At 39.5% G+C, this 25,931-nt stretch overlaps 1 protein-coding gene across 2 annotated transcripts in view; it reads right to left on the reverse strand.

Annotated features, from left to right (window-relative positions):
- Positions 1 to 25,931, reverse strand: part of KCNK10 (potassium two pore domain channel subfamily K member 10) — a 75,252-nt gene that overhangs the window by 35,372 nt on the left and 13,949 nt on the right. For both annotated transcript variants that reach the window (XM_054068960.1, XM_054068959.1), the window contains exons 3-5: positions 12,707 to 13,035; positions 5,865 to 5,982; positions 2,547 to 2,707 (exon numbers count right to left, since the gene is read on the reverse strand). In XM_054068960.1, the coding sequence (XP_053924935.1) occupies positions 2,547 to 2,707; positions 5,865 to 5,982; positions 12,707 to 13,035 (608 nt within the window). The remainder of the gene's footprint in view (positions 1 to 2,546; positions 2,708 to 5,864; positions 5,983 to 12,706; positions 13,036 to 25,931) is intronic.

The following is a 25,931-nucleotide window of genomic DNA, read 5'->3' on the forward strand; positions in this document are numbered from 1 at the left end:
AGGCCATATCTGTTAAGACAGTCAGATCCGAGCAAGGACTCCAGCAGAATCACACCGATAACACTACCATCTATTCCTAATTTCCATTTACCTTTTAAACATGCACTGATGGTGAGAGCTTCTCTCTTATCTCATTACAGCTTCATTTCCTTTAAGGCCTTTAACAAGAAAACTTGTCAATAGCTTTCTGGAAGTTCAAGCTTTTTAAATTACTAGATCATAGCTACACACTCAGTAGCGCCTCAGCTAGCTCCTAAGGATTTGTTAGGCACACCACCCAACATTTCATTACATTTTTCAGTGTCTTTCTAGTCTATGTTTGTTCCTTTTAGTTTCCTCCTAACTATTCACCTGATTTTTATGTCCTCTCTTTAAAGACTAGAGCAGACTGCCTTGCGCTGGAAAACATGGTGAATTTGAGTTCATTATGAAGACAGTTACAAAGTAAGAAACAAAGGCTACATATTGAACTAAACTTTGCTCACTGCTCAGTGTTACATCAAGAACTGTTGCTCCACTTATGTATTCATCCAAATATTTACGGAGCCTAAAAATGGAAACACAGTCTGATAATAAATTACCTAACTAATAAAATTATATTCTGCATTAGCTAAAAATATAAAGTATGTATGACATAAAATATATCACTGATCATCTATAATATGTCAAATCTTATGTAAATAAACACATAAAATGAAACCAGTGCTATTAAGATTAGTTCCTAAGAAGCATGTAAATTGTAAACTATATCAGGAATATTCTAAATAGCTGAATGCCATTGCTAAGACCACTGAAGGAAATGAGGTATAACCCTGTCCACCCAATCTCAAAAAAACAGATATTATGGATTTATGAGAATCGAAATAAAAGGAATAAACATATATCTTGGCTAAACAAGGGGACCACAGATCTCTAAATTGCTTTGGAAGCTGACAAAATATCAAGGAGGAAAAGAAATAGTTTAGATGGTTACAAACAACAAGAAACTGCATTAACTCAAGAAAATGAAGGAGTACTTTGAACACTCCCATTACGAGCCAAAGGGCTATACCCGGTATGAAACATTAGTAACAGCATTCTTCTGTGAATCTTAAAATACTTGAAGTAGAGCATGTGTTATTTTATTCATAAACTACCATGCTGACAGTTTAATGACCTTGTCCATGTCACCCAGAAAGCCAATACTACAGCTGACAATTAGTCAAAGATTTATGACTTGCAATTCAGATTTATGACTCACAATTGCATCATGACTTCATGATTGTAGTTTTTCTTGGGCAGAAGCAGGCTGGTATATTCAGAGATTCCTTTGAAGTGAAGCACGTATAACGAGAAGCTAGGTTAAAAAGAAACTAAGGAGCTTACCTACTTCCATTTTTCCAGGCCCAATTTGAAGCACCTTTCAATAACCTTGTTTTCACCTCACGAAAATAGAGGCCATTTTCAAGTGCTCTCTGGTCAGGCATGTACATGCTTACAGATCCATAATTACCAGCCACCTTTTTCCACATTTAGCCTGAGAGATACTGCTTATGGTTGGTCTAGGGCACTTCACAGTAATTTAATTAAAAGGGAAATTGCTCATACTGTAGTCTAATACTCAATTACTTCCCCTCAAAAACAGTTACAAGCAATTTGCTTTCATCTGTGGGAATGTTTTAGAAATAGATAGACGCCCATTGAAGCAACCAGCTTGGACAGCTACTCATCCACTTTGTCCCTTGAAAGACTTATCTCCAGTTACACTGCCTCCAAAGGAAGTATCACACAGCTCGCTGCTAGAAGTTCTGTTTCCTGAAGCGAACCATTAGCAAATTATCAAAACGGCACTTGCCAGGTCTGCAGCACTGCTTGTGGAAGAATTGCTTATGGAGATACAGACTCAAAAATGGAGGGTTCAGGCAACATGAGGGAAATTACATGTAAGAAAGTCTATACAGAAATCTAGCATAGAACATATCCATGATAGGCAGAGTAGGCAAAGACCATGAAGATTATTTCAGTCGGTGGCATTATGCCAGTTTTTGCAGCTGTAGATCTAATCCAATGCATCTGAACTCTTGCAGTAAAAGCATACCACTCAGCCATCTCTCTTCCCTAGTTCATATTCACTCCACTAATGCTGCTTTCCAAGTCTTTTAGGCTTTATTCATAATACAGTCAGGACCTACTCTGCAGCCCTGTTCCTCCAGAAGTTACACTACTTTCTCTGTGTTTTCAGTGAATGCACATACACACCCATAACAACGTGTGGTTCCAAGGCTATTTTACAACTAATCCTTGCAAAGAACCTAGCTTAGGAGATGCATTCCCTGGAGACAACCTCAAGAAGGAAATTCCGAGCCTGATCTATAACCCCTGCATCACCGTCTAGTGAAGTCTATTTATCTCCACTGACTACAGAGGCCTCTAAGGAAATTAAGCATCATCTCGACTAGACAGGTAAATATTTCACAGTGACCAAAACATAAAAAGGACAGCAAGTAATAGTAAAAGAATTAAATGCAAGTTATACGACACAAGCAAAAAACCGACAGTGAGCTTACTCTGAAAACTTTTTCCACCCTTGCAATACCCTTCCCAAAGATGGTTCCAAGTTGGTCTCCAATCCCAGCCAGCAAGAAGCCAAATAGTGGAATACCAAAGATGGCGTACAAGATGCAGAAAACCTTGCCTCCAACAGTGCTTGGGGCAATGTTGCCATACCCTGAGGAGAAAAACAATTGTCAGACTCTGAGAAGTTATACGTGGCTTTTTAGAAAAACAAATGAGTTTAGAAAATCTGCTGTTCCTGCATACATACCTTTGTTCTACATGCAATTCCTGTTTACAGATTTCCCAGACAAGCTACTACTCCCTATGACTTAGTTCTTTTTGTAGCCTCAGTTACTCATATTTTCTATAGATCCAGGTCCTATCTAAAGTTGTTGTTTGATTAATTAATCCAGCTTGACTTATCACAGCACACAAATTCCTCTGTACTGGCCTGGTGCCTGCATGCTGCTGCTCCTCTTGGGCTGTGCCAATGACTTCCTGATGTGAGTGTGATTCATCTGTCAAGGCTCACTCTCAGTAGTTAGCTCATAATTTCCTCAGCCCCTCATCATGCTGACTAGTTACAGCCTCCAAATTGTACCCACACTACGCTAACCTGCCCTTGAACTGTTTATTCAGTTTCTGAACAAAGAACCTAACATTTGTATTTCTTAAAGGTTTTTAACTTTTTTTTTTTATCAAAGAGGTTTTTAAGCCTTGCTCTAAAGATCCTACTCCATTTATATTTAAAAATCTTCATTGCTGTTGTTATAAAGGTGCGTACTTACCTTCGTTCCACCCTCTGTTAGGGTAATGGAGCTGTGACAGATTCTGACCAAGACATAATTATCCGGCCACATATCCTGAGTGAAAACTCTGATTTTGGCCCAAGTACACTTGGCATGTTTGGTTTTTATTTATAACCTTGTAACTACAGAAAAAATATAGGGAATATTGTACTGCAGAGATGCAGCTCTCCACCTGTCCTATGCAGTAAATCACATGCAGTCACCACAGTCTGTTCAGGTGCTTCTTCCCTTCCCCACATCAGTCATGTGAATTTAACCCTACAAATCTATGTAAAGCATTATGGCTCCAATACTCATTGTATTTCTGACAAAATGTTAATTTTAAAGTGAAAAAACCAATAACTGTGGTCATATTTGCACCTTTTTCTTTCAGGTCAGGTATATTTATGGAATATAGAGATACATATTCTGACTGTACATAATTATTTGGATATTAAAAATGATCACACAATCACAAATCACTGATAAAATAAAATGGAAACACAGAGCATCCACAGAAATGGAGATTTAAGTGTCTTCTTCATCTACAGCAATTCCTCCTGGTCCTTGGGAATTAAAGCTGAGCTTCCAGGTCCTAATCTTATTAGGTTTCTGTCACTATCACTGGATATACCTATCTGTCATGGGACAGCGAAAGGACTATGCTGACACACAACCTCACCCACAACCCACAGTCCTTTTAATGGCTTTTAATCCATTATCCCACATTTCTCCTGAAAGTCAAAATAAATCCAGGCTTCACAGGCCAGTGGACCGAGGCTGACAAGGTAGTCTGTTGAGTGTCTGACTAAGAGGAGCCCTAACAGGGTTCTGGTGAAAAAAATAAAATAATTTTCACACTCAGACACAATACATAGACTTTACACAGCCTATAAAAATCTCACTCATGGAGACTTTAAAGCAAATGTGGGCAAAAATCCAAGGTCTTTCAGTAAGTTATTTAAATAGCAGATGTCAATGAATATGCTTACATAAACTATGCTTGTGACATTTATTTTAATAAGTAATTTAATAAGTCATTTAAAAGCCTGTTACTTGAGTATATTAAGTAAACAGATATTAAGAGAGGGGTTTCTTACATTTGAATTAGAAGTGTTTACTTTCTTGCCATTTGCTGGTTTAATGCAACCATTAAAAATACATGATATTGTGGGTTAGTACATAGAGTTACACTCCATACGTTTATGCTCTACACAATCACTCTTACTCTGACAACACAGAAAAGACAGATCCAAAGGCAAAGACCCTGCTGTTTGAGATGACCACCACAGAGAGTCTTGTAACTGCCACGGGAGGTTTTTTTTGTTTTATTGCCTGTATAAAGAACTTGCAGAATTCAGTCAGATTCTCACACTCTAATTAAGTGTTACGTGATTGTCAATTTATTTGTCTACACAGTCACCAGTGTGTGCATCACAGTTGTGATACAGAGAAACACTTTATCCAATATTGAAATCAGCAGAATAATCAAAGTCAATGAAAATAAAAAGCAGGAATATGCCAGTGGTTTCCAAACGGTATCTCTTGACCTCGAACTATAACAGCACAGAAATCAAGCTTAAAATCCTAAACCCATTGTATAATTATCAACAGATTAACTTTATCATCAATGTAATCAGCCTATCTTTTTTTCATATCATATTTTCATATCATCTTCTGAAATTCCAGCTGCTTTAACAATCTTCAAAATTGAGGCTAGCTCATAGGGCAGGGGATAAAAACCCCAGCATATGTAAGGCCAGCATTCAGAGATGAAGAGACTAAATACATTGGACAAAAACGCATAAGAAGGACAAAAGGGGGCCTGAATAATGAATTTACTAAAATTAACGGTTCAAGAAAACTAAATGGAGCAGTTCAGTATACCCTTAATCTAATACAAAGAATGTGTCAGTATTTCAAGGCCATGAATTCTAGAACAGAAAAAAAATGTATTTTTTTAAAACAGCGCACAATTCACGGAATTCCTTTCAAGTATTAGTATGAAAGCAAGGAATTATTTTAAAAAGGATGTGATACTTATGTGAATAGATTTCCAGTTACAAAGATTAGAGTGTGAGAAGAATTATAATATTTCTATCAAACTTCAGAGCATAAGCTAAAATTAATTGATGTACTGAGGAAGGAAGTTACCCTTATGGCTGAATTAATTTATAATATTAAAATCCAAATTCCAACAACCACAGCACAGTGATTTCATCTGGTACAGGTCCTTGAACTTTTCAGTGCAAATTAAAGCCACCAGCATCTAAATCAAGAACAAGGTTATAAAGCCTTAGCTACCTCAGTGCCGCTTGGTTTCAGTTCAACATTGCTATTCCACCCTAATTGTATACACAGCTTCTGATATTTACCTATAGGCTCAATGCCCCTGACACGTACGAAGAGGCATGTCTTCTGAGAACTGAGAGAAATACAGTTCAGGCACTTTATTTCTTTGTGATCTGCGTTCCTTAAATTTACTTCATTATCCAGGTCTCAGTGCGACTACCTATTTTAAAAGACAAACAATAAACATACCTATTGTTGTGATGACTGTTCCAGCAAAGAAAAAGGCACTTCCAAGGTCCCAATGACTGCTGTTATTAGAGGAATCTCCTATGGGACTGACTCCTGCATTATCAGCATCAATAGCATGCTGCAAAAAAAGATACAAGTCAGCCTTATGTGTACCTTACCATGTCCTACACAAGTTGGTATAAACTCCAAAGAGAAATTTATAGGACCACGGAAACAGTTTGGATTTTAACTTTTTAATACCTGTTCAAAGTATAGTAGCATTTTCTGTACACAGGAGCTGGATATATGACTGAATTAAATAGCTATTAAGGTGGAGGAAAGACTCAATATACAGACAAATGACAAAAAATACAAAGCTATTGAGAAGTAGAGGACTGCTACCACAAGTTCCACAAATATTGTTCATGCAGCAATAACTGCCAAAGGAAAAATTCCCTAATGGGAACAGCTAATGTTATAAGCAGCAAGAAGGGTGGTACATATAAATTCACCTCACTCACCTCTTCCCTCTGATGGCTCATTTATCACATTTTTAATTCCTCTTCCATTTTGTGCAGTACCAGGGAAGTGATTGTAACCCTGTACTTGGCATTGGTGAGGCTGCACCTCAATACTGTGTTCAGTTTTGGGCCCCTCACTACAAGAAAGACATTGAGGTGCTGGAGCATGTCCAGAGAAGGGCAATGAAGCTGGTGAAAGGAGCTGGAGAACAAGTCTTATGAGGAGCAGCTGAGGGAACTGGGGTTGTTTAGCCTGCAGAAAAGGAGGCTGAGGGGAGATATTACCACTGTTTACAACTACCTGAAAGGAGGCTGTAGCACAGTGGATGTTGGTCTCTTCTCCCAAGTGACAGGTCATAAGACAAAACGAAATGGCCTCAAGTTGCATCAGGGGAGGTTCATATTAGACAGCAGGAAAAAATTCTTCACCAAAAGGGTTATCAGGCACTGGCACAGGCTGCCCAAGGAGGTGGTTGAGTCACCATCCCTGGAGGTATTTAAAAGACAGGTAGATTAAGTGCTCAGGTATGTGGTTTAGTAGTGGACAGGTATGGTTGGAGTTGATGATCTCAAAGGTCGTTTCCAAGCAAGCGATTCTATGATTCAATGATTCTATATTTCTAACTGACTTCATTGTCACAAATGCACCTCCACCACATTTTTTTTTCCTTGGGCTAGTTTTAGCTAATCTGCTCCCCAGTTTTTGATTATTCATCACATTGCCCCACAAAAAGGGAAAGGACTGGGAGAAGAGGCACATGGGCAAGAATAGAGGCCAAGTTATATCTAAAGAAAGAGATCAGTATGGTCCAGCCTTTTTCATCAGTCAAGCTGCTGCATGCCAGCTGATTGTGAAATCACAGCATGAACAAGTTCCAGACTGGACAAATTGCATTTCATGTGAGCATAAAACCAAGGTTCCTCAGTACCTGTCCATACATCAAGAAACACGGATATTGGGAAAGGGAGTGTTTAGGATCAAACCCTTTGAAAGGGCCTCTGTACTAGTTGCCAGCATATAGCAGCCTGTGTGAAAGCAGAGATCATGTTTTTGTTTACCCAGAAGAGCGTAAATCAGAATAACAAACAGGTTGCCTGTTTAAATAGGCCATGACACACAGTCAGCTATGCTGGCATGTTACTTCTGCCAAGGAATGCTGCTTGCCGGCCCCTTGAGTGTGTGAATGTCAGTGAGCTAATTACAACTCTTCAATCACATCTGAGTTTACACAGTTTACCAAGTCTGTCAGGGCCAAGCAGTAACCTCTGAAGTGGAATCCTGTTGCCTTAGGTAGCTTTGAGCTTTTCAGATTCCCTTCTTATTTTTTCTTTAAAGCTTGACTGACATTCATTTACAAATATCCAACTAGCCCAATGCTATTTCTCAATACATCATATTTTGTATACAGTGATGGAGGACAGAAAGGGATCAGTAAAAGGAGAGCAGCCCTGTAGTTAGCAACACTTACTTAAGCAATTTCAGGTCATGTGATGAGTAAAGGATGCCATACCACCATGACCAGAAGTCCACCTACACAGAAGTATTCTGCTAGATGAAGACTGATGCAAAACTCATATAAGGACATGGTCACTGGCAAGACTCTCCCATATCACACAGATCATGAAATTTTACAGTAATTTCCCATCTGTGAAACTTCAGATAGGATTTGCAGTCGGTTATCTTGGAGAGAAAGAACCAGTTTCCAGAGTGCTAACCACTCTGTTGGCAAACCTTCCACATTTAAGAAATTTTAAACTAGTAGCTTCAGGTGGTTTTATAGTTAAAGTATTATCAAAAGTAACAGGTCATTGAAGTACCCACAGCTGTTTCAAGTTTACTCCTTTCTTGATTCCTTCTTCCTTCTTAAGAGGAGTTACATGCACAGTGCACATTTACTCAATATTTTTAAATAATTCAAGAAGTATTCTTCTTTAATTAATAATTATCAATCTGTGGTATTTTATCTTTTGAAATGCCACCCATTCAGGGAAGGCAATCATAGAATGGTTTGAGTTGGAAGAGACCTTAAAGATCACCTAATTCCAACCCCCCTGCGATGGGCAGGGACACCTCCCACTAGATCAGGCTGCTGGGGCACCCACGGCTTCCCTGGGCAACCTGTGCCAGTGCCTCACAACCCTCATTATGGGAGAAATTCCTCCTTATGTATAATCTAAATCTGCCTCTTTCCAATTTCTAGCCATTCCCTCTATTCCTATCACTACAAGCCTTTATAAATAGTCCCTCTGCAGCTTTCTTGTAGCCCCTTTCAGGTACTGGAAGGTCGCTATAAGGTCTCCTCAGAGTCTTCTCTTCTCCAGCATGAACAACCCCAACTCTCTCAGCCTGTCCTTGTATGGGAGGTCCTCCAGCCGTCTGATCATCTTTGTAGCCCTTCTCTGTACTCATTCCAACAGTTCCATATCCTTATGTTGAGGATTCCAGAACTGGACACAAAACTACAGGTGATGTCTCACAAGAGAGGAATAGAGGGGCAGAATCCCCTCCCTCACTCTGCTGGCCACGCTTCTTTTGATGCAGCCCAGGATACAGTTGGCCTTCTGGGCTGTGAGTGCACATTGCTGGTTCTTGTCAAGCTTCTCGTCAACCAGCACCCCCAAGTCCTTCTTGCAGGGCTGCTCTCAATCACATCATCTCCCATTCTGTATTGAAACTGTGGATTGCCCCGACCCAGGTGTAGGACTTTGCACTTGGCCTTGTTGAACCTCATGAAGTTCACACAGCCCCACTTCTCCAGATTGTCCAGGTTCTTCTAGATAACATCCCATCCTTCTGGTGTGGCAACTGCACCACTCAGCTTGGTGTCAGCAATAACCTGAAATACCTCAAAGGGCTGAAATTGTCTTTCTTGCTGTTCAGGTAACTGATGTGTCTTAAAGCTGACAGGCAGTTAGGAGTGAGGGACAAAATTAGCAGAGTAAACCCAAGTACTCAACACTTTTTTTTTTTTAAACATGTATTCCTGACCACAATTTTCAGTTTTGTTCACTTTTTTTAAATTTGCGACACACAAAAGACAACCTCCAGAGGTATAAGCAAATGGTTCAATAATCAGAGATTTACTATTGTTTTTCTTTGCATTCAAATAGTGTTTCCCTGTTCTCAGTAACAGGTAAGTCCTGCCCATAGTTAATTCCAATGTTTCTGCTCCATCTAGAGCTTTCTTCCAGCACATGAAAGCCATCCAAGTTCTCTACATTTTACAAGGAAACACCCTGAAAGACAAGCTGGCTTATGACAATACTGAACGTGTCAAGGATGTTCCCTTTCTTGCCTACCTTCACAGAAAGAGTAGTTCAGAAATGCCTATCCAAAATATACTAACTATATAACTAATTACTAACATAATCAGCCAGTAAAGCCTGACAAGCTTATTTCCAAATTTGCTTCCTTTTCAGCTTACAGGCTAAATCTAATGAGTTGCTGTAGTCATTAGTGGACATTGATAATATTATTTAATTCCCAGATGGGTGATTTTTTTTTTTACTATAATCACACACACTCCCAAATTAAACCCCGAAGGCAAAAGAAGAAAGCAGCCCACCAATGACCTAACTTCTTACAGCAGCGAGCCACTCTATCTTATGTCATTGTGCAGTGGTCAGTATGAAAGCAGGGTTCGTTACAAAAGTTTTTACTTGTACACAGTGCACAAGTTACATGAAAAGAGAATATGAATACCTTTATCAGGTAGGTAGGAATTACTTTGCCAAAGCACGTACACGATTGTCTTGCCTGCCTCTCCTAATAACATATAACATCTGATCTTTCTGACAGGCATAACCTCCCTATTATACACTCTAAGTGTGCTTTATTACAAAGGCAAGATGAATTATTTTTGACCCCAGCTATTAATAAGCTTACACTATGACATATAAGAACAAAAAAAGAGTTTTGTAATATGTCAGCAGGTGTGACTAGCAATATTATTTTTCTTTTCAACTGTACATCCAGTAACTTCAGTCCTGCTGTCTTCTGCTATTTGTTCAAGTGGGTACAATACAGCTGAATGTACTTGAAGTTTCATTGTCTTTTAGCATATTCTAGATTTCACTTCTCTCTTACTCTGAAAACTCAAAAGTGTTGAGAAAGTGTTGTGTTGAGCACACAATTTTGTTAATTAGTATTCACCACTGTGCCAAGCTGTAGATCGCATTAGGTATTAAATAATGAACTTGCTTCACTGCAACAAATGTCTTTAAAAGCAGAAAGGGGCTTTAAAAATGTACAGTTAAGAATTTCCACTTCAGGCAAGTTTGGACAATGTAGACTGCACTGTGAAATATTTGCTATTGTTAAGGAAAAAGTATCTGTCATTGTGTTGATATTAGACAGACCTGAACCAAACCCCAAGAGACAAATACAAACTTAAAATACTTTGAATCTTCCTAGAGATTTGCACTGCTTTCATCACGATATTACTTCAGAAGTCTATGAATGAACTTCACAGTCTGGACTCACCAATTCACATTTGTGCTACCAATGTTAATATTTGCAATAGGTTACTACAGATCAAGTCGGAAATAATATCTCATCCACACTAAATTTTACCAGTTTTCACGTACAGTTCTGTACATCTTCCTTGCAGGTTTTCCAAAGGAGAATCCTTTGAAAGACTGAAGCGTAGGTAACTGGATACATTTTTCCATCATTAGCCTTGTGAAGACCATGACATTCCTTTCCTTTTCTCTCTAAAAGATTGTTGCAGAGCCACCTCCACAGTAAAAGGATACTGGTGCAGAGCTTAAGCTAAAGAACGGGGACTATTTAGAAATCTTTGTACTGCAGTCGGTATACAGTAGTTTACCATCCTGCTGAGGTGCTTTGCTTGTTGCAACTATTATGTGTACTGTGTTCTGCTAGAAAAGAAACCATTTTGCATATCTTTTTATTGTGACATCTCCATCAAGGGAATACAAACTTCTTGCTCTTAGTATTTTTTAAAATCCTTTTATCAGCCAGCACACATTACACCTAAGGAGTTGAGGGGAAATACGGATCTCTGCAGTACTGGCATGAGAAACATGTCTGAAGCAATATCCTCAAATTCACCCTGCCAACCAAACATATTCATCTGTCTTTTGCAGACAGATGAAAGACGTGATCGAAGCCAGCCCTGATCCAAAAGCTGTATAGTCACATCAGCACAATATCACTTCCTGCTGAAGCTGCTTAGCTACAGTACCAGGCTGCCCAAAGGTACAGATACACAGCTTCTGTAGTTTAGGCTGAAAAGTGCAATGTTTTTTCCATCACAGCAATGAGGTGCTGGAACAACTTCTTGAAAGAAACACTAAAAATACATATTTAATTCACTTATAGAAAGGGTTTTATAACACAGTTGGGTGAGTGGACACAAGAAGCCAGGGCATAGCTCTGTGTTCTTTCAAACAGCCTGAAATCACAACAGAGCTCTGGTGCAACACCCCCAAGGGAAATACCATACCTTGGGCTCTTGGAAGGCTCAGACACAGATTCAGGTCTGAAATATGAAGCTGAAGTTCAACTTTGGAATATATCCCATAGGTATCTCATATTTCTTACCTAAACCTTGTTTTCTACAGGTTAATGGACAGGTTTTTAGGGATCCTAGAAAATACTGAAGTCTTGTAAGATCCATAATACTTTCCTTGTCTAGAGTTTTAATCAAAGAAAGATAACACTATCCTTGACAGACAATTCTTACACTTATTCCATTTTCCACTTATCCCTACACGTTTGATATTTATTTCCTTCAAAATTTATTCCAAACCTTTGCTTCATAGACCAGACTAAAAATTCTGTCGTTCTTGAACAACAATTACTTTCTATTTTTAACTGTGTACTTCATCAGCACTCATTTACTTAAAATTGCGGTAGTAAGCAAGCAAATTAATATACCAGTAAGTCCATAATTTCTGGCTGAAATATTATTTCAAAATTCCCACCTATCATTTTCTGTTTGCTTTCCTTATCACTGTGTCTAATTTTGTGGGAATAATTAAGAACTTAATATCATTTGAAAACTTTCAGAGATGATGTGCAAAGTTCTTGCAAATCTGTCACATCTCACAAAAATTTCTTCCAAATATTAAGTTCTGATTTTCTCTGCAGACATTTTTCATTTTTGTAGTGATTACATTTAATCTTTATTTACAGTATTTTAGATACATAGCTTTGTTTCCTGGACTTCAAAATGACTGGGAAAGAGCCTGCTCTTCATAGTGCCCATTGTGAAGGCTCGGTGAAAAATTTTGTTCCCTACCTACTCCGCTGATGAACAAACCACCAAGTGGTTTATCCTGACTTCCAAGAAGTACTGTCTTCTTTACATGGCCTACCTGAATCAGTGTCTCCAGCTCTAGCTGGGTTACACAAATGTGCTCCCGAAGAAAGTCAGCCTTCTCTAGGGCGATTGTGTTCTTCTGCTTGCTTTCAAAGGGCTGTTCCAGGGCACGAAAGACGAGTCCTCCCGTCACCAGGTAAACTACTACCACGACAAAGATGGCCACCACTGTTTTCCACTTCATGACTGTCTGCAGGCCTTGAGAAGGGGCTTCCATGGTAGCAACAACAGTGGCTCGGGAGGCAATGGAGAGTCGTGGAGCTTGGTAATGCCCGTTAGTTTTGGGCTTGGGTTCACAAGCTGGCGCTGGTGAGGGAACAGCCACTGAAACACATAGTAAAAAAAATCTTATTCAAAATCAAATCACTAAGGGTATGACCTTGATCTTCATATACAACTTCCCTAAATCTATTTTCAAGACTCTCACATAAGCCATGTTATTCACACAGATGCAATTCTTACCTGGAAGGCTCCATGGGTGCTTTGTTCATCCACACACAAAGTACCTCAAGGGTTTGTTTTACCCATTACCTCTAGAACTGAACAGGTCAGTTTCATATGCAAAAATTTCAGAAGGATGCGGAAAATTATTTATCCAAGAAGAACATGAAATTTTGACGAATTGGGATATAAGTTACACAAGCTGGTGGGTGGTGAGAGACTCTGGCAGCAATTTATATCCTTAAATCAAAATACTACTAGTATTAATAAAGCTAGGAAATTGAACTGTTTATGCTCAGTGATCACTACCTGGCCTGGTATCGACAGAAAATACTTTGCAAACCACAGTGGTGTTTGGCTCACCAAGTATTGGCTCATAAACAGGCTAATATTATTTACAAGGATTCACAAAACTATCATTTCTGAAAATGTTCTTTAAGCTTGGAAACTTCACAAATTTTAGCATAAATCATTCTTCAGCCAAAGGATATCTGAGGTCAGCCATGCCAAGCACAGTGATGGACCTCCCAGCCTGCCACCAAGACACTGTATAGCCCACGTGACCTTAGCAGTACATCAGAGTTAATAAGCCATGACTTCCAGCCAGACTTATTAGCCCAACCACTGTGTCAAGCTACCAAGGCATCTGAATCAAAGCTGGCTCACCTCCAATTAATTCAGGTGTCTCAGCATCACACTTTCCCACTCACTGTTACAAGTGCTAGCAATGGCAGGATGAAGTCGGGTTCCTCAGCATCCAATAGTATAATGGTACCACATGCAGGCTTAAAAGATGCTGGATTCATTTTAAACCAAATCTCTACTGTAATCTTACCATGGTGCAGCTGTCACTGACCTGTAGTTTCTTTGAAACTGGATTGATTTATTTCATATCGGAACTAAATCAGATTACAGTTAAAATATGGTCACTTTTGGTGCATTCTCTGAACTTTTTCCAAAAGCATCTTTGTTGTTCTGCTCAGACAATAAAGCAGAATGATTTACAATGTCTGATCAGAGTGGCACAATTAATGGACTTAATACAATTTGAACATACAACATGATTACACCTTGAGTTTGAAGTAGGCTACAACTCCTTCCCAACAGAATCCATTTTATAATACTGAATAATTTAAAAAATCAGCTTTTTACTATAGTCATGTTTTCACAGAAGCGATACTTCACCAAAGTATTACGTTGAGTAAGCAATGTAAGCAACGAGTAAGCTTCCAGCTTACTTGCTAACTGATAAACTACAGACAACTATAATTGCCTTACACTTACAGTTAGTATTTCTTTTCATGCACAACTTGGAGACTCCAGCTACTAAATAGATTAGAAAGGATCCAGGAACAGAGGAAAAGCCTCCGTGGCTGATCCCCTTTGCGTGTTTCTCAGTTTTGCAACACCCTATGTAATAGCTGCTCAGTTTGATCATCACAAGGTCACTATGGCTCTCAACTTACCACCCAGGACAGAGTGTCATCAAACTTAACAGGGTACTTTCTCTTACCTCCACATATATTTTATGTAAGTTCTAAGAACTTGAAGTCACAATAGAGAGAAAAGAAATAATTATTAGAAGTATTAAAAAGAACTTATATTTTTTTGTAAAACAGATCAATTGTTTAATTCTATAAATCTCATGAAAGGAAAGGATTATTGTAACAGATACAGTGAGTTTCAACAGGACATATTAGAAAAGTATTCAGAAGAAAGGTAAAATAGAAAGGTTGTGTGAAGCAGTTAGAACTTCTATAGGTAAATAGCTTAAATATGAGTCACAATGTCTCTTTACTGAACTAAATAAATTTGAGTATTCCCAGAAGTGGCTCAGCTGCTGTAAATCAGTGTAACATAACTTCCATGGAAACCATGGGATTCAATCAATTTACATTAGTCAGAGCCCTTAACTACTTTGTGTATTGTGAATCAACACAAAATCTGCAAGCCTGGGGGCTGATTTTGCCCACTTGAGGTTACTCAGCAAAAACAGTCTCAAAATCTAAGGCTTACATGGTAAGAAGAGAGAAGAATTTACACAACAAAAAAAGCATGCTACAATTTTTCGACACAGCTATCCACCTTAACATGACCAGCACAGTCCAGTGTAGGATGGGTGAGCCCTTCAGTGGAGAGTGATGCCTGACTTCGATACTGCACAAATGATAAGCCAAGAGAAAGTGAGTCAAGAGCTGGTAGAGTTAAATCAGCTTTTGTGAGTTTTCCTCTGTGCTAGTATAAATGTTGTTTCTTATTCAAAGTGTAAATCTGTTGAAGTGTTAATAACAGCTTTATAGTAAAACTATGGCCTGTTTCATTCTACCTCCAAAGGAAAATGTACTGATTTAAGAACAAGATGGGAAGTTAAAGGTAGGGAATGTAAAATGTTCTTATAAATATTGTGTCACTCCTAAACAGCTCAATGGATTACTGTGCTTGGTTTGCTTATCTCTAAAATAAAAGATAATTATTTTCCTGGGAAGTACTATGTTAGTCTTTCATTTTCTGCTATTAGTAATAGCCATCCTAAGTGTATGTAGGAACATTGATCTGAAGTATTTATATGATATAAATTCATACACAGAAGACCTACTAAAGCAGCTAATTGAGTAACTGATGTATAACAGAGACAGTCTTCTTACAAAGCTGATGCACAAGGAACAACTGCAGTCAATACTCCAGAGACGTTTCAGCACAGATTTTAAGCAGCAGTTAGTTGTTGGATAGGCAGTTTAGATACTACATCTAGCAATTACCTCACTCTTTACAACAGAAGACTGGAGTTAGTAATTTGAGCACATGGTAATAAGTAAGAAGTCCCAATTTCTAATTGGAACTCTGCCTTCATAAACCTGTGCACTCAGAAAAGTGCTGCCATTTGCCTTTAAACCATGATTTCACCAACCAGAAAAAGATAAAACGGAGGTCATTTTTCTAACACAAGTGTCCTATAAGAATCCATGTCTATACAACTTTTAAACAAACATATGAACATAAAAGCTATATAAACTTGCAGAGTTTAACAAGTAGTTTTACTAAAATCAAAGGATGGAATACAGAGACAATCTGACAATGTGCAAAGGTACACAAACAGTTTAAGAAAAGGAAGGACTACATTCTTGCATTTGTAGAGGACAAACATAGAGCAAAAGAGAAGATGATGTGTTTACAATAAATGCAGAATAAAACTTGCTTTATTTATCCATGTTTTCAAAACAAGCTGCTGTTGCAGCAGGTTTTTCCCAGAACAGTCTCATCCATATGTTTGTTAAGTCATATCAAAGAAGACTTAAATCTGTATCACTGAAAGCAACGATGAATCTCCCTTTAAATGCATGCACTAAATTAATAGAAAGGTAACATTAAAGGAACACACCAGTGTTTCAACACAGGCCTTACCCCAGTAAAAACATGCCGGTGAGTTCTTATTTGTTTGGATAAGTTTCAAAATAAAGAAAATAAAATTATAATTCAAATTAAAATGTTAGGATTTGTACAGCTGTTCACCTCCAAGAGCACTGCACCACTTGCACTTCATGTACTGATGAACCCTGCCAGGCCTCCCACCGATATGTGAGGAGCTTAAATGCCGAAGATTTCTGTTAAGAAAGAATTAAGTGATTAAAACTTTCACTCACCGACCGTCAAGAAGATTAGGGCAAAGCATAACCCAACTGAAGCAGTTGGCAGTTGGACCAGATGATGGTTTTAAGTTCCTTCAAAATGGAATATTACATTCTAAATGCTGTAACATAAAGTACCAGACCTTTGGGACACTGCTTTCAGATTAACAATTGTCCTTTATTACTGCAGGCACACTTTGCTTTAGGAGACTGACGTTTCTAAGAAGAGGTTAGACTCATTTCTATCAGAAATATTTAGGTATACTTGCCCCGGCTTTACAGCAGCAGAGTGAGACAGGTAAACTGTTATGACTCTGTGAAAACAGCTCTAATTTAAAGGGAAAATTTCCAGACAGAGAGGTTCAAAGTACAGCCACCTCAGAAGGACAGCTTCAAATAACAGCCAAAATGCTGACAGGATTTTCAACTGGCTTTTGACTGTGAAAACATTAAGCATGTGGTGAAGTTGTGTGGCAAAAGAGTTTGGCAGCAAACGGAGAGGGGCGATGAGTGCAGCTTCTCCTGGAGCTGCTGAAAGCTGGTGCCACCTGGTTCCGGGGCACATCCGACTCTGGCCAAGGCCAAGGCAACCAGCGAGGGTGATAAGAACTCTGTGATAACATATTTAAGAAGGAAGGGGAGCCAGGGGGGAGCAGCGAATGGCAGCAGCAGAGACAGAGATGAAGGGAGAGGAACCGGCCTGTTCCCCCACCCTGGTGTGGCGAGGGAATGAGAGGAACAAGATCCACAAGAAACAGCCGTGCCACAGATGCAAGAGAAACCTGACAGGAGAGAAACAACTATGCAGGCTTCAGACGCAAAGAACCAGCACTGAAGAGAACACTAAGGCCAGTGAAGAAGGAGGGGGAGTAGGTACTTCAGACACACGAGCAGAGGCTCCACTGCAGCCAGGGAGGAGTCCCAGTGGCTGTCCACTTGCAGCCTGTGGAGGGCCCCATACAGAAGCAGGTGGAGGTGGAGGGCCCCATACAGAAACAGGGGGAGGTGCCAAAGGAGGCCATGACCCATACAGAAACAGGGGGAGGTGCCAAAGGAGGCCATGACCCAGTGGAAGCCCACGCTGGAGCAGGTCACGGAGGATGGCACCCCACGGGAAGGACCCACGCTGGAGATGTTCATGGAGAACTGTCTCCTGTGGGAGGGACCCCACGCTGGAGCAAGTGAAGAGTGTAAGAAGTCCTCCCTGGAGGGAGGAAGAAGGAGCAGAGCCAACGTGTGATGAACTGACCGCAACTCCCATTTCCCATCCTCCTGCACTCTTGGTGTGAGGAGGAGGCAGAGAAAATCTGCAGTAAAAGCTAAGCCTGAGATGAAGGGGGGGATGGGAGAAAGGTATTCTTTTTGAAATTTGGTTCTGTTTCTCAATTTGATTTATAGTAAATTAGATTTTTTTTTTTGCCCAAGTTGAGTCTGTTTCACCTGTGACAAAAGTGATGCCTCCCTGTCCTCTTCTCAAGCTACAAGTTTTGCCTCTGTTTCTTTTGATTCTGCTCCCCAGAAGGCAGAGGGGTGAACGAGTGACTACACGGTTCTTTGTTGCCAGCTGGGGCGCTCACAACACATAAGGCTTGGCCACAGACCTATATCCTGCCAACTATCTTACACAATATGACAAGAAAATAGATACTGAAGAAACCTGGTTTTAAAGAAGAGTTTGATTTAAACCAAATGCTCTTTTTTTAAAAAAAGAAAATTAACATACTCTGCAGTACTGCTGACAGCATTTTTATCTGTGAAAAAATATAAATCATTTTCTTACATAGTACTTTATTTTATTCCATGTTCCTGTGTTACATGAGCACACAGGAATGTATGTACATTTTAATGAGAGTATAACAGATCATTCTTGACACATCCGATGCTAGTGTTGCTTTTACAGGACTTAGCACAGAATTAGATTGAGGCCATATATACTTATGCATTCATAAACCCAGCAGCTGGTTTTAAGCTTAATATGTGAGTTTATCAAAAATGAAGCTGGACATCTCATCTCCCATTTCAGAGGCTCCATCCAAAAAAACTAAGAAAAGTACTTTCAGCTCAAGTAAAAAAGGTTCCTTCATGTGCATCTGAAGGTAAGTACTAGTATCTTTCCCCAAAACCCTCATAATATGATGGGATTCTTTTTTAAAGGAAGTAAATTATGTTTTCTTCAAACATTTACATAGTCAAGCACTCAAAATTTCCCATGGATTCTTCCTTATCTTTGTCTGAAAACTAGAAGCTCAGCTTGGATTATAAAGTAATCTTATGCAGTCCAGTTCAACCAAGAAAATTCATGAGCAAATCATTGCCCCTACAGCTTTCACAAGGTCCTACCTTGGGTTATCAGCAATTGTACATCCTTCCTGTAGCACTACTTAATAAGCCAGCATCCTCCTGAAGTAATTTAGAAGTGTGATGTTTTGGCAAGTGTATGAAGTTGCAGAACAGAGACCTGGAGTACCGAGGCTGAGAAATGTCTGTGAGGTGCTAGCCAAATCCACTACAGCTTCCCTGAACCAACCGCTAAAAGTAGGTGGATCTACCTTCTCTAAATGGATCATAAAGTACTAAAAAATGGAGAGGCTCCACTGGCCATAATTGTTTCAGTGTCCTAGCAGGCCCCTAGTCTATTTTGTTTTCACTGGACAAATTATTCTAGTTGTTTGGGCTCTCTGCCACCCCCTTTCTGAAATGGCCACATACTGAAGTTAACATCTGAAGGCTTCCTGATTGAACAATGTGGAAAGGCAGGAAAATCTGTAGCCCACCAGTGGATAACGTGATCTTGTACTCCAAGGCTCTGGCTCATCTCCAAACAGAATTTTCTGGGGGATATATGTACCTAGCATTCGCTTCCAGTCTCACAACCTTCCCACAGGCTCCCCAAAGTAATTTCAGCTACTGGTTGCTTGGGTTAAGATAGCAGGGCTGGGCCTGGAAGTCACAGCAAGGATAAGAGGTACATTACAGGAAGAGCTGAAGCAATCAGTGTATTAAGCTATCAGCTACATGAACTTCACAGGAATAAGTCACAAACAGGAAACGCATGTGGGTTTATGGATGAGGGGAATTTGTATGTCCAACAGGAAGTGGGTGGTTGCTATGTGCATGATGGAAGTAATGAAACATGGACTTTCCATACGTGTGTAACAAAAAAATCATTAAGCCATTAAAATTTTTCATTATGAGGACATGGCTGATCATTTCCACCACCTGTTTTGCTTGTTATTCCAGCCCCCTCCCCAACTCCAGTCTTCATCTCTGTCTGTTGTGGGTTTTTAACAGTTTTGTAAAGCAGAGAGCATCCATTTAACCAACACAATGAATGTTGGATTTTTACACACTGAGCACTCAAAAATCTGATGCTGGTTTAGAAAGTCTGGCTTTTAGAGCAAAAATCCCAGTAGACAATGATTGTGTCTGCCATTGTGTTTGTGCAGCATTTTGCATGATGTGGGCTAATTAACAGGTGACATTTCAGCTGTGATCAAGAAATGGGAGACAAAACCCTGCCTGCAGGCTACAATTACACATGGGGCAGAACACTAGTATCCCTGTGGCTGTTGTTCTGGATTGAGGCATAATAATAAGCACTGCTGCCTGAGGACCATGGAATCCATACAGCCATGGATCAAGAAAACTGCTCTCAGTGCTGACGTTTTACATTGGTTTGGACCTGGCTCCTCTACATATCCCCAAGGTGTTCAACCACGCAACTCGAGCAGTGAAAGTCATCGCAAGCCTGCCACACACGGTGAAATTCACCCTACTGTTTGCATAGCATTTTGCTGCAAACTACCATTGAAGTGTGAAGTGTTACTATTAGATCCCCTGTTCATGAGAGCAAAGCTTGACATACTGTTTGTCTGGAAAATGCACAGAGTGCCTCCAAGCATATAGCTTCTCGCTGCAGCAGTATCCCACCGGTTAAATCTAACACTGTTTTCCCTGAAGTGAGTTCTCTAATGCAGTATTAGCACTGCTGACTTCAGCAACATCTCAGCAGTCTGCTGCAAGTGCAGTCGTCAGTGGCAAGGCATTCGATGAAGTACAGAAAGAGACAGGTAAAGGCACAAAGGGCAGCATACATTAAACTAGAAAGATTGAATGTCCCGGTAGAAATAAAGTAGTACTGATTGCTCCCAACTGCTCCTTTCCCAGAGCAGGGTGGGGAGAAGGGAGAAATATGTCAGGTTACAAAGCTGCATAAGGAATAAAGTCACTATTTGTTTCCTAGTATAGGATAATGCTAGTAGAACATAGAAAAAGTTCATATAGTGAGTTTTCTCAGTTGGTGGGGAGAGACATGTCAGTAATATATACCAGAGTGAATTATGTCTTACACTTGCTTTGCTATCCCTGGCAGCAGCTTTGGGGAAAATGTCATAGAAAAAAGCTTCTTCAATTTTCGTATCATTTGTCATATATACCCAGCTAGTGCTTGAAATTATGATTCTCAGTAAGTTTCAAAAAAAATCTACGTAATTCTGCTTCATCAGTTATAATTGAAACATACTAATTAATAGCTCTTGGAATACACCAACTGCTTAATTGATTTGCAATGCAGCTGTTATAAGAAAACAAAAAAAAATGACTGTTTTATAATGTGGCTTTCTTTCTTCTTCATTAGAAAACTATAGTTTAGGCAAAAATAAAAAATCTCAGACAGCCTAAGTTGGAACATGGTAGAAATTAAGAAATCAGTGTGGTCTGAGATAAGGTCTCTCTTTCCGTAGAAAGAGCTTCCCAACTATGAGAGTCTTCACAGACTGGTAATGCTGATATCCTGCAGCTCAGAAGAACTAAGGGGAACTTAAGCCTCTTCTTGGTTCGCAGAGAGCTTCTTTAGTGGCAGACAAGCAACTTAGCTACGCAGTACACCATCAGAATGAGTCTTGCCTTCTACTGAAGGACACTGCCATTCCTAGTTGATAGCAGTTTCTTTCAAAAGACAAATCTTGGGAGAATCTTCTGCAATTTCTACTGTCCATACTACCAGAGTATCACTGCTTCCATTTAGTTGTGCAGCAGATGTCTGACTGAAACCAAGTACTTGGCTATTTGATCTCCATGACAGTGTATTCGCTGTAGGTGGCAAGGTTTCATTAGCAGGGTGGCTACACTGGTGGTCTCTGTGGGAGAAGGCCAGTGCCTCCCCCATGCCAGACATAGACAGTTCCTGCTGACTCCAATGGAACCACTATAGGACACCATCAGTGAGCGCCATCAGTGAAACTGGCAGCACCTCTGTGAAAGCAGTGTTAAGAAAGGGAAAAATGTTGTGCAGGCAGTGAGGAATGAGGAGAAGTGTGAAAAACAGTCCTGAAAACACCAAGGTCAGTGAAAGAGAAAGAGGTGCTCCAGGAGCTGTTTGAGATAACTCTCCTGCAGCCTGCGTTAGTTCTGGAAGAGATCATGGTATTTCCCTGCAGCCCACAGAAAAGACCACACCAGAGCAGATATCCACACTGCAGTATGTGGAGGACCCCAGACCAGAGCAGACTGATATTTCCTGAAGAACTGTTGCCTATGGAGAGACAATGCTGGAGTAGGTTTATCCTAAAGGACTGCAGACCACAGGAAGGACCCATGCTAGAGCAAAGGAAAAGCACCAGGAGGAAGGTGCAGCCTAGAGGAACTGTTATGAACTCACTACAAGACCATTCCCTATCCCCCATGCACCATGTGGGGTGGGGAAGAGGAAGAGGAATGAGGAATGAAGCAGTGAAGTTGGGCCTAGGAAAAAATAAAGGAGCAGAAAGGTTTTTAAATCTTTGTCTTTGTTTCTCACCATCCAAATCTATTTCAACTGGTCATAAATTATTCTATTTTTCCCCAAGCTGAATCCAGTTTGTCCATGACGGCAATTACTAAGTGATCTCTGTGTCTTTATCTCAACCCACAAGCTTTTCCATATTATTTTCGCCCTTTCTCCTATTGAGGAGGAGTTAGAGAGTGGCTGGGTGGGCATCTGGTAGCCAGCCTAGGTCAGCCCACCACAGAGAGTTTGCACAGGGACAATAAAGAGGAGGACACAACTCAGACTGTATTGTTCAGTACTGGTTTTCCTCTGAGTCTCACCAGTCACGGAGTGCATATGGATTTTGGTGAAAAAGCCATCACTGCATTACAATCATGCCCTAAGAATATTGATGTATAGATCAGGATTTAAACTAAAGTGATGAACATGAATTAGCTACAGAGAGAAAGAAGCCTTCCAACAATAATGCCTTTTTGTCACTCTCTACTGGATTTAGGTCACTATGGAACAAAAACATTCATTTGCCTTGTTGAGTGGACTTGATTTTTCAGTTTTTATCATCTTTCATTATCATTTTTCCTTCCCACACATAACCATTTTATTTCACTCATTTTCTATACACATTTAAGAAAATTATTGTTAGAAGTATACACTTACACATAAAGCTAAATGTCATATTAATTAAATATTCCATACTGACAGAAAGTCTGTACACTCTTAACCAAAGAAGAAAAAGTAGCAATACAATGGGATCTCTCTGACTGACGTTTTTTAAAAATATAAGAAGATCACAATCTGCTTGCAGATGCTGAATGGCTAGAAATTGGGTGCTGGGCAAACTTGAGTTGATCCAGTTCTGATTAGTTTAACAAGTGTGTAAAAGATTTAAAAGGCTATGCAATTACGATTCCCCTGAGCTATGCCATGTTCCTTTTCCTTGTTTTCAATGGATTTTGTGAGGCTGTTGAAAGATTCTTTGGTATTCTATCATTTCACTTCAGCAATTCTGAACCTACTCTCCCTAAAGAGATAGAAAAGAAGTACATACAAGCTAATTTAATTTTAATTAAGAAAGTATAGTGAGAAAGAGAGGAGGGTCTGAATACCATTCTTATACTTACTGTGTTTCTGAAGGGCACTGCCATTTCTAAGTGCAAATTCTTTAAAGCACAGAAGAAAGGCAGTTCAAGCATCCACCTCACAAAGAGCTTTCAAAGGAAAAACTCACAATGGTTGCTTAGGAAAATAAAAAGTCTGTAGGACTAAAATCTCAGTGCCCTTAACGATAAAAACCCCAGAAAATCTCACTATACTGCCAAATCCAATCTTAAATCAGTTTTTGTTTATGTCCTTATTAATAGTTTAATATTATAATTGCTTATTTCACAGAGATTAAACTGTTCAGAACAGGGGCCCTAACACCAGCAGTGTTTAAAACAGGAGTGCCACTGCCTTGAACTTATTAGAACTTATTACAAATAGCAAGAATTACCATAACCACTGCCTTTCCTGATGCTGGGCAACAGTAGTTTTCCTTAATTTTCATGTGAGGAATTCAAAAGTATTTTTAGGCTCCTTCTTGCAGACTGATCCACTTTCATTGAGATCTCCACAGAATTCAGGTTCAAGTCAAGAAAAGCTGGGTAGCTTTGTTAACACAGTGCTGAGCTTCTGTTTCTAGGCCTAGCTACTTAACAGAATTTATTTGGTACAAAACAGCACTGCACCAGATAGCTTCAAGTTTACAGATTCCTTGGGCTGACAGAACCATTCAACACTCGCTAAACACAACTGATGTGCAGCCTACACAAAAAGAAATTGCTTAACAAAGATCACACAACAAACACGGAGGCTGGATTAGCAGTCCATTCTCCTGCTCCCAGATTTGCATGCTTTAAGACCTATCCAAAAAGAGCCTTTCATTTTGGACATCTGTACTTTATTTCTTTAACTTTATATCCATTTTTGGCTTTTGCACAGCCTTTCATATGACTGCATACAGTTAGCAACCAGTGAAGATGAATACACATTTTTCTTTCTTCGGGATAATAGAAAAGGGAAGCAAATTCTGAATGGCACAGAAAAGCTTGCTCTATTCAACATCTTTCTCCGCTTCACTTATCACTGAAATATTGAATGGTGGCTAAACACTGGCATGCTTCATTGTAACTGAGTGTTTACAAGAAAACAGAAGGAGAGAATGAGTTAGGGAGGCAAATACTGGATATATATGTGAAGAATAATGGAAATAAAAATTTCTTCCTTCAATCAGTTTTGACTCATCTCTTAGCTTGGTTTGAACCACAGTAAATCAAACTCCACCACATAGTCACATCATTTGTCCATGACACAAAATTATTGTCAATGTAGTTGACTTTTTGACATCCCACATCAATTTTTGTTGCAACTTTCCAAAGTATTATCTTTATATAAATGAAAATGCTCTTTGGACTAAGTGTAAAAATGTAAGCGGTAGCCTCACAAATGAAAATAAGAGACCTACTAACTGAAAACAGTGATGAATTCTTTCCTAGATCCCTTAAATCACTTAGGTCAGTGTTTTCAATCTGTGTCCTGCATACCCTTAAGGATTCAAGAAGAAAACCTGTCAGCGAAAGGTAACAAAGAAAAGCAGCATAATATTGTAGGCTTGTATTCATCATCCAGGATCTGAAAACAAACTGGTGAAATTCATCTTGATATTCCAGTCCTGACTGACAGCAGGAAAATGCTTTTGAAATCCTTTCCCTCTTTTCCGTGTAAGAGCCAAACACATTCCAACATTCCTCTTCACATCAGTCGTGCCAAATCTGTAATAATCTTTCATGATTATCTAAATATCTCAAAGCATTTCAAAAACGATAGATAAGCACCTGTATAATGAGGAAAAGCAACATTTTGTGTGCATGTGTGTGCGTGTGTTCACAGTTTATCTCATGTAAACATTGCCACAGACATGCTAGCAAATTAATTACATTCGACAGTAATTTCAGAAGTTGACTAAAACAAGGTCTTTTTCATACGTGCATCAAGCAGGTACAATGATTTGTCATCAACGTATTAGCAAATCTTCAAGTTTTTTTAGGGGACACGCTGTTTTCCCTACACATGACAAAATGCTCATCTGTCCATTACAAGATTAATAGACAGCCATAAATCAGACTCCATTCTTTTGCTGGTTATAAAGGGAAAAAAAAAATACACTCATGTGCAAGCTGCTCTTGCTGATTATACACAAGAATTTCCTGATCCTAACCCAGCTTCTTTGCTGCCAGAACCGCAGTCAGAGCCTGCCCACAAACCTAAAATGGACTGTTCAGGAGTTACTCTCTTGGAAACACAGCCTTAAAGCTCCTGCCTACTGAGGCTACAACAAATGGCATGGA

The sequence above is a fragment of the Cuculus canorus genome, chromosome 5, assembly GCF_017976375.1.
Source record: "Cuculus canorus isolate bCucCan1 chromosome 5, bCucCan1.pri, whole genome shotgun sequence".
Taxonomy (NCBI): Eukaryota; Metazoa; Chordata; class Aves; order Cuculiformes; family Cuculidae; genus Cuculus; species Cuculus canorus.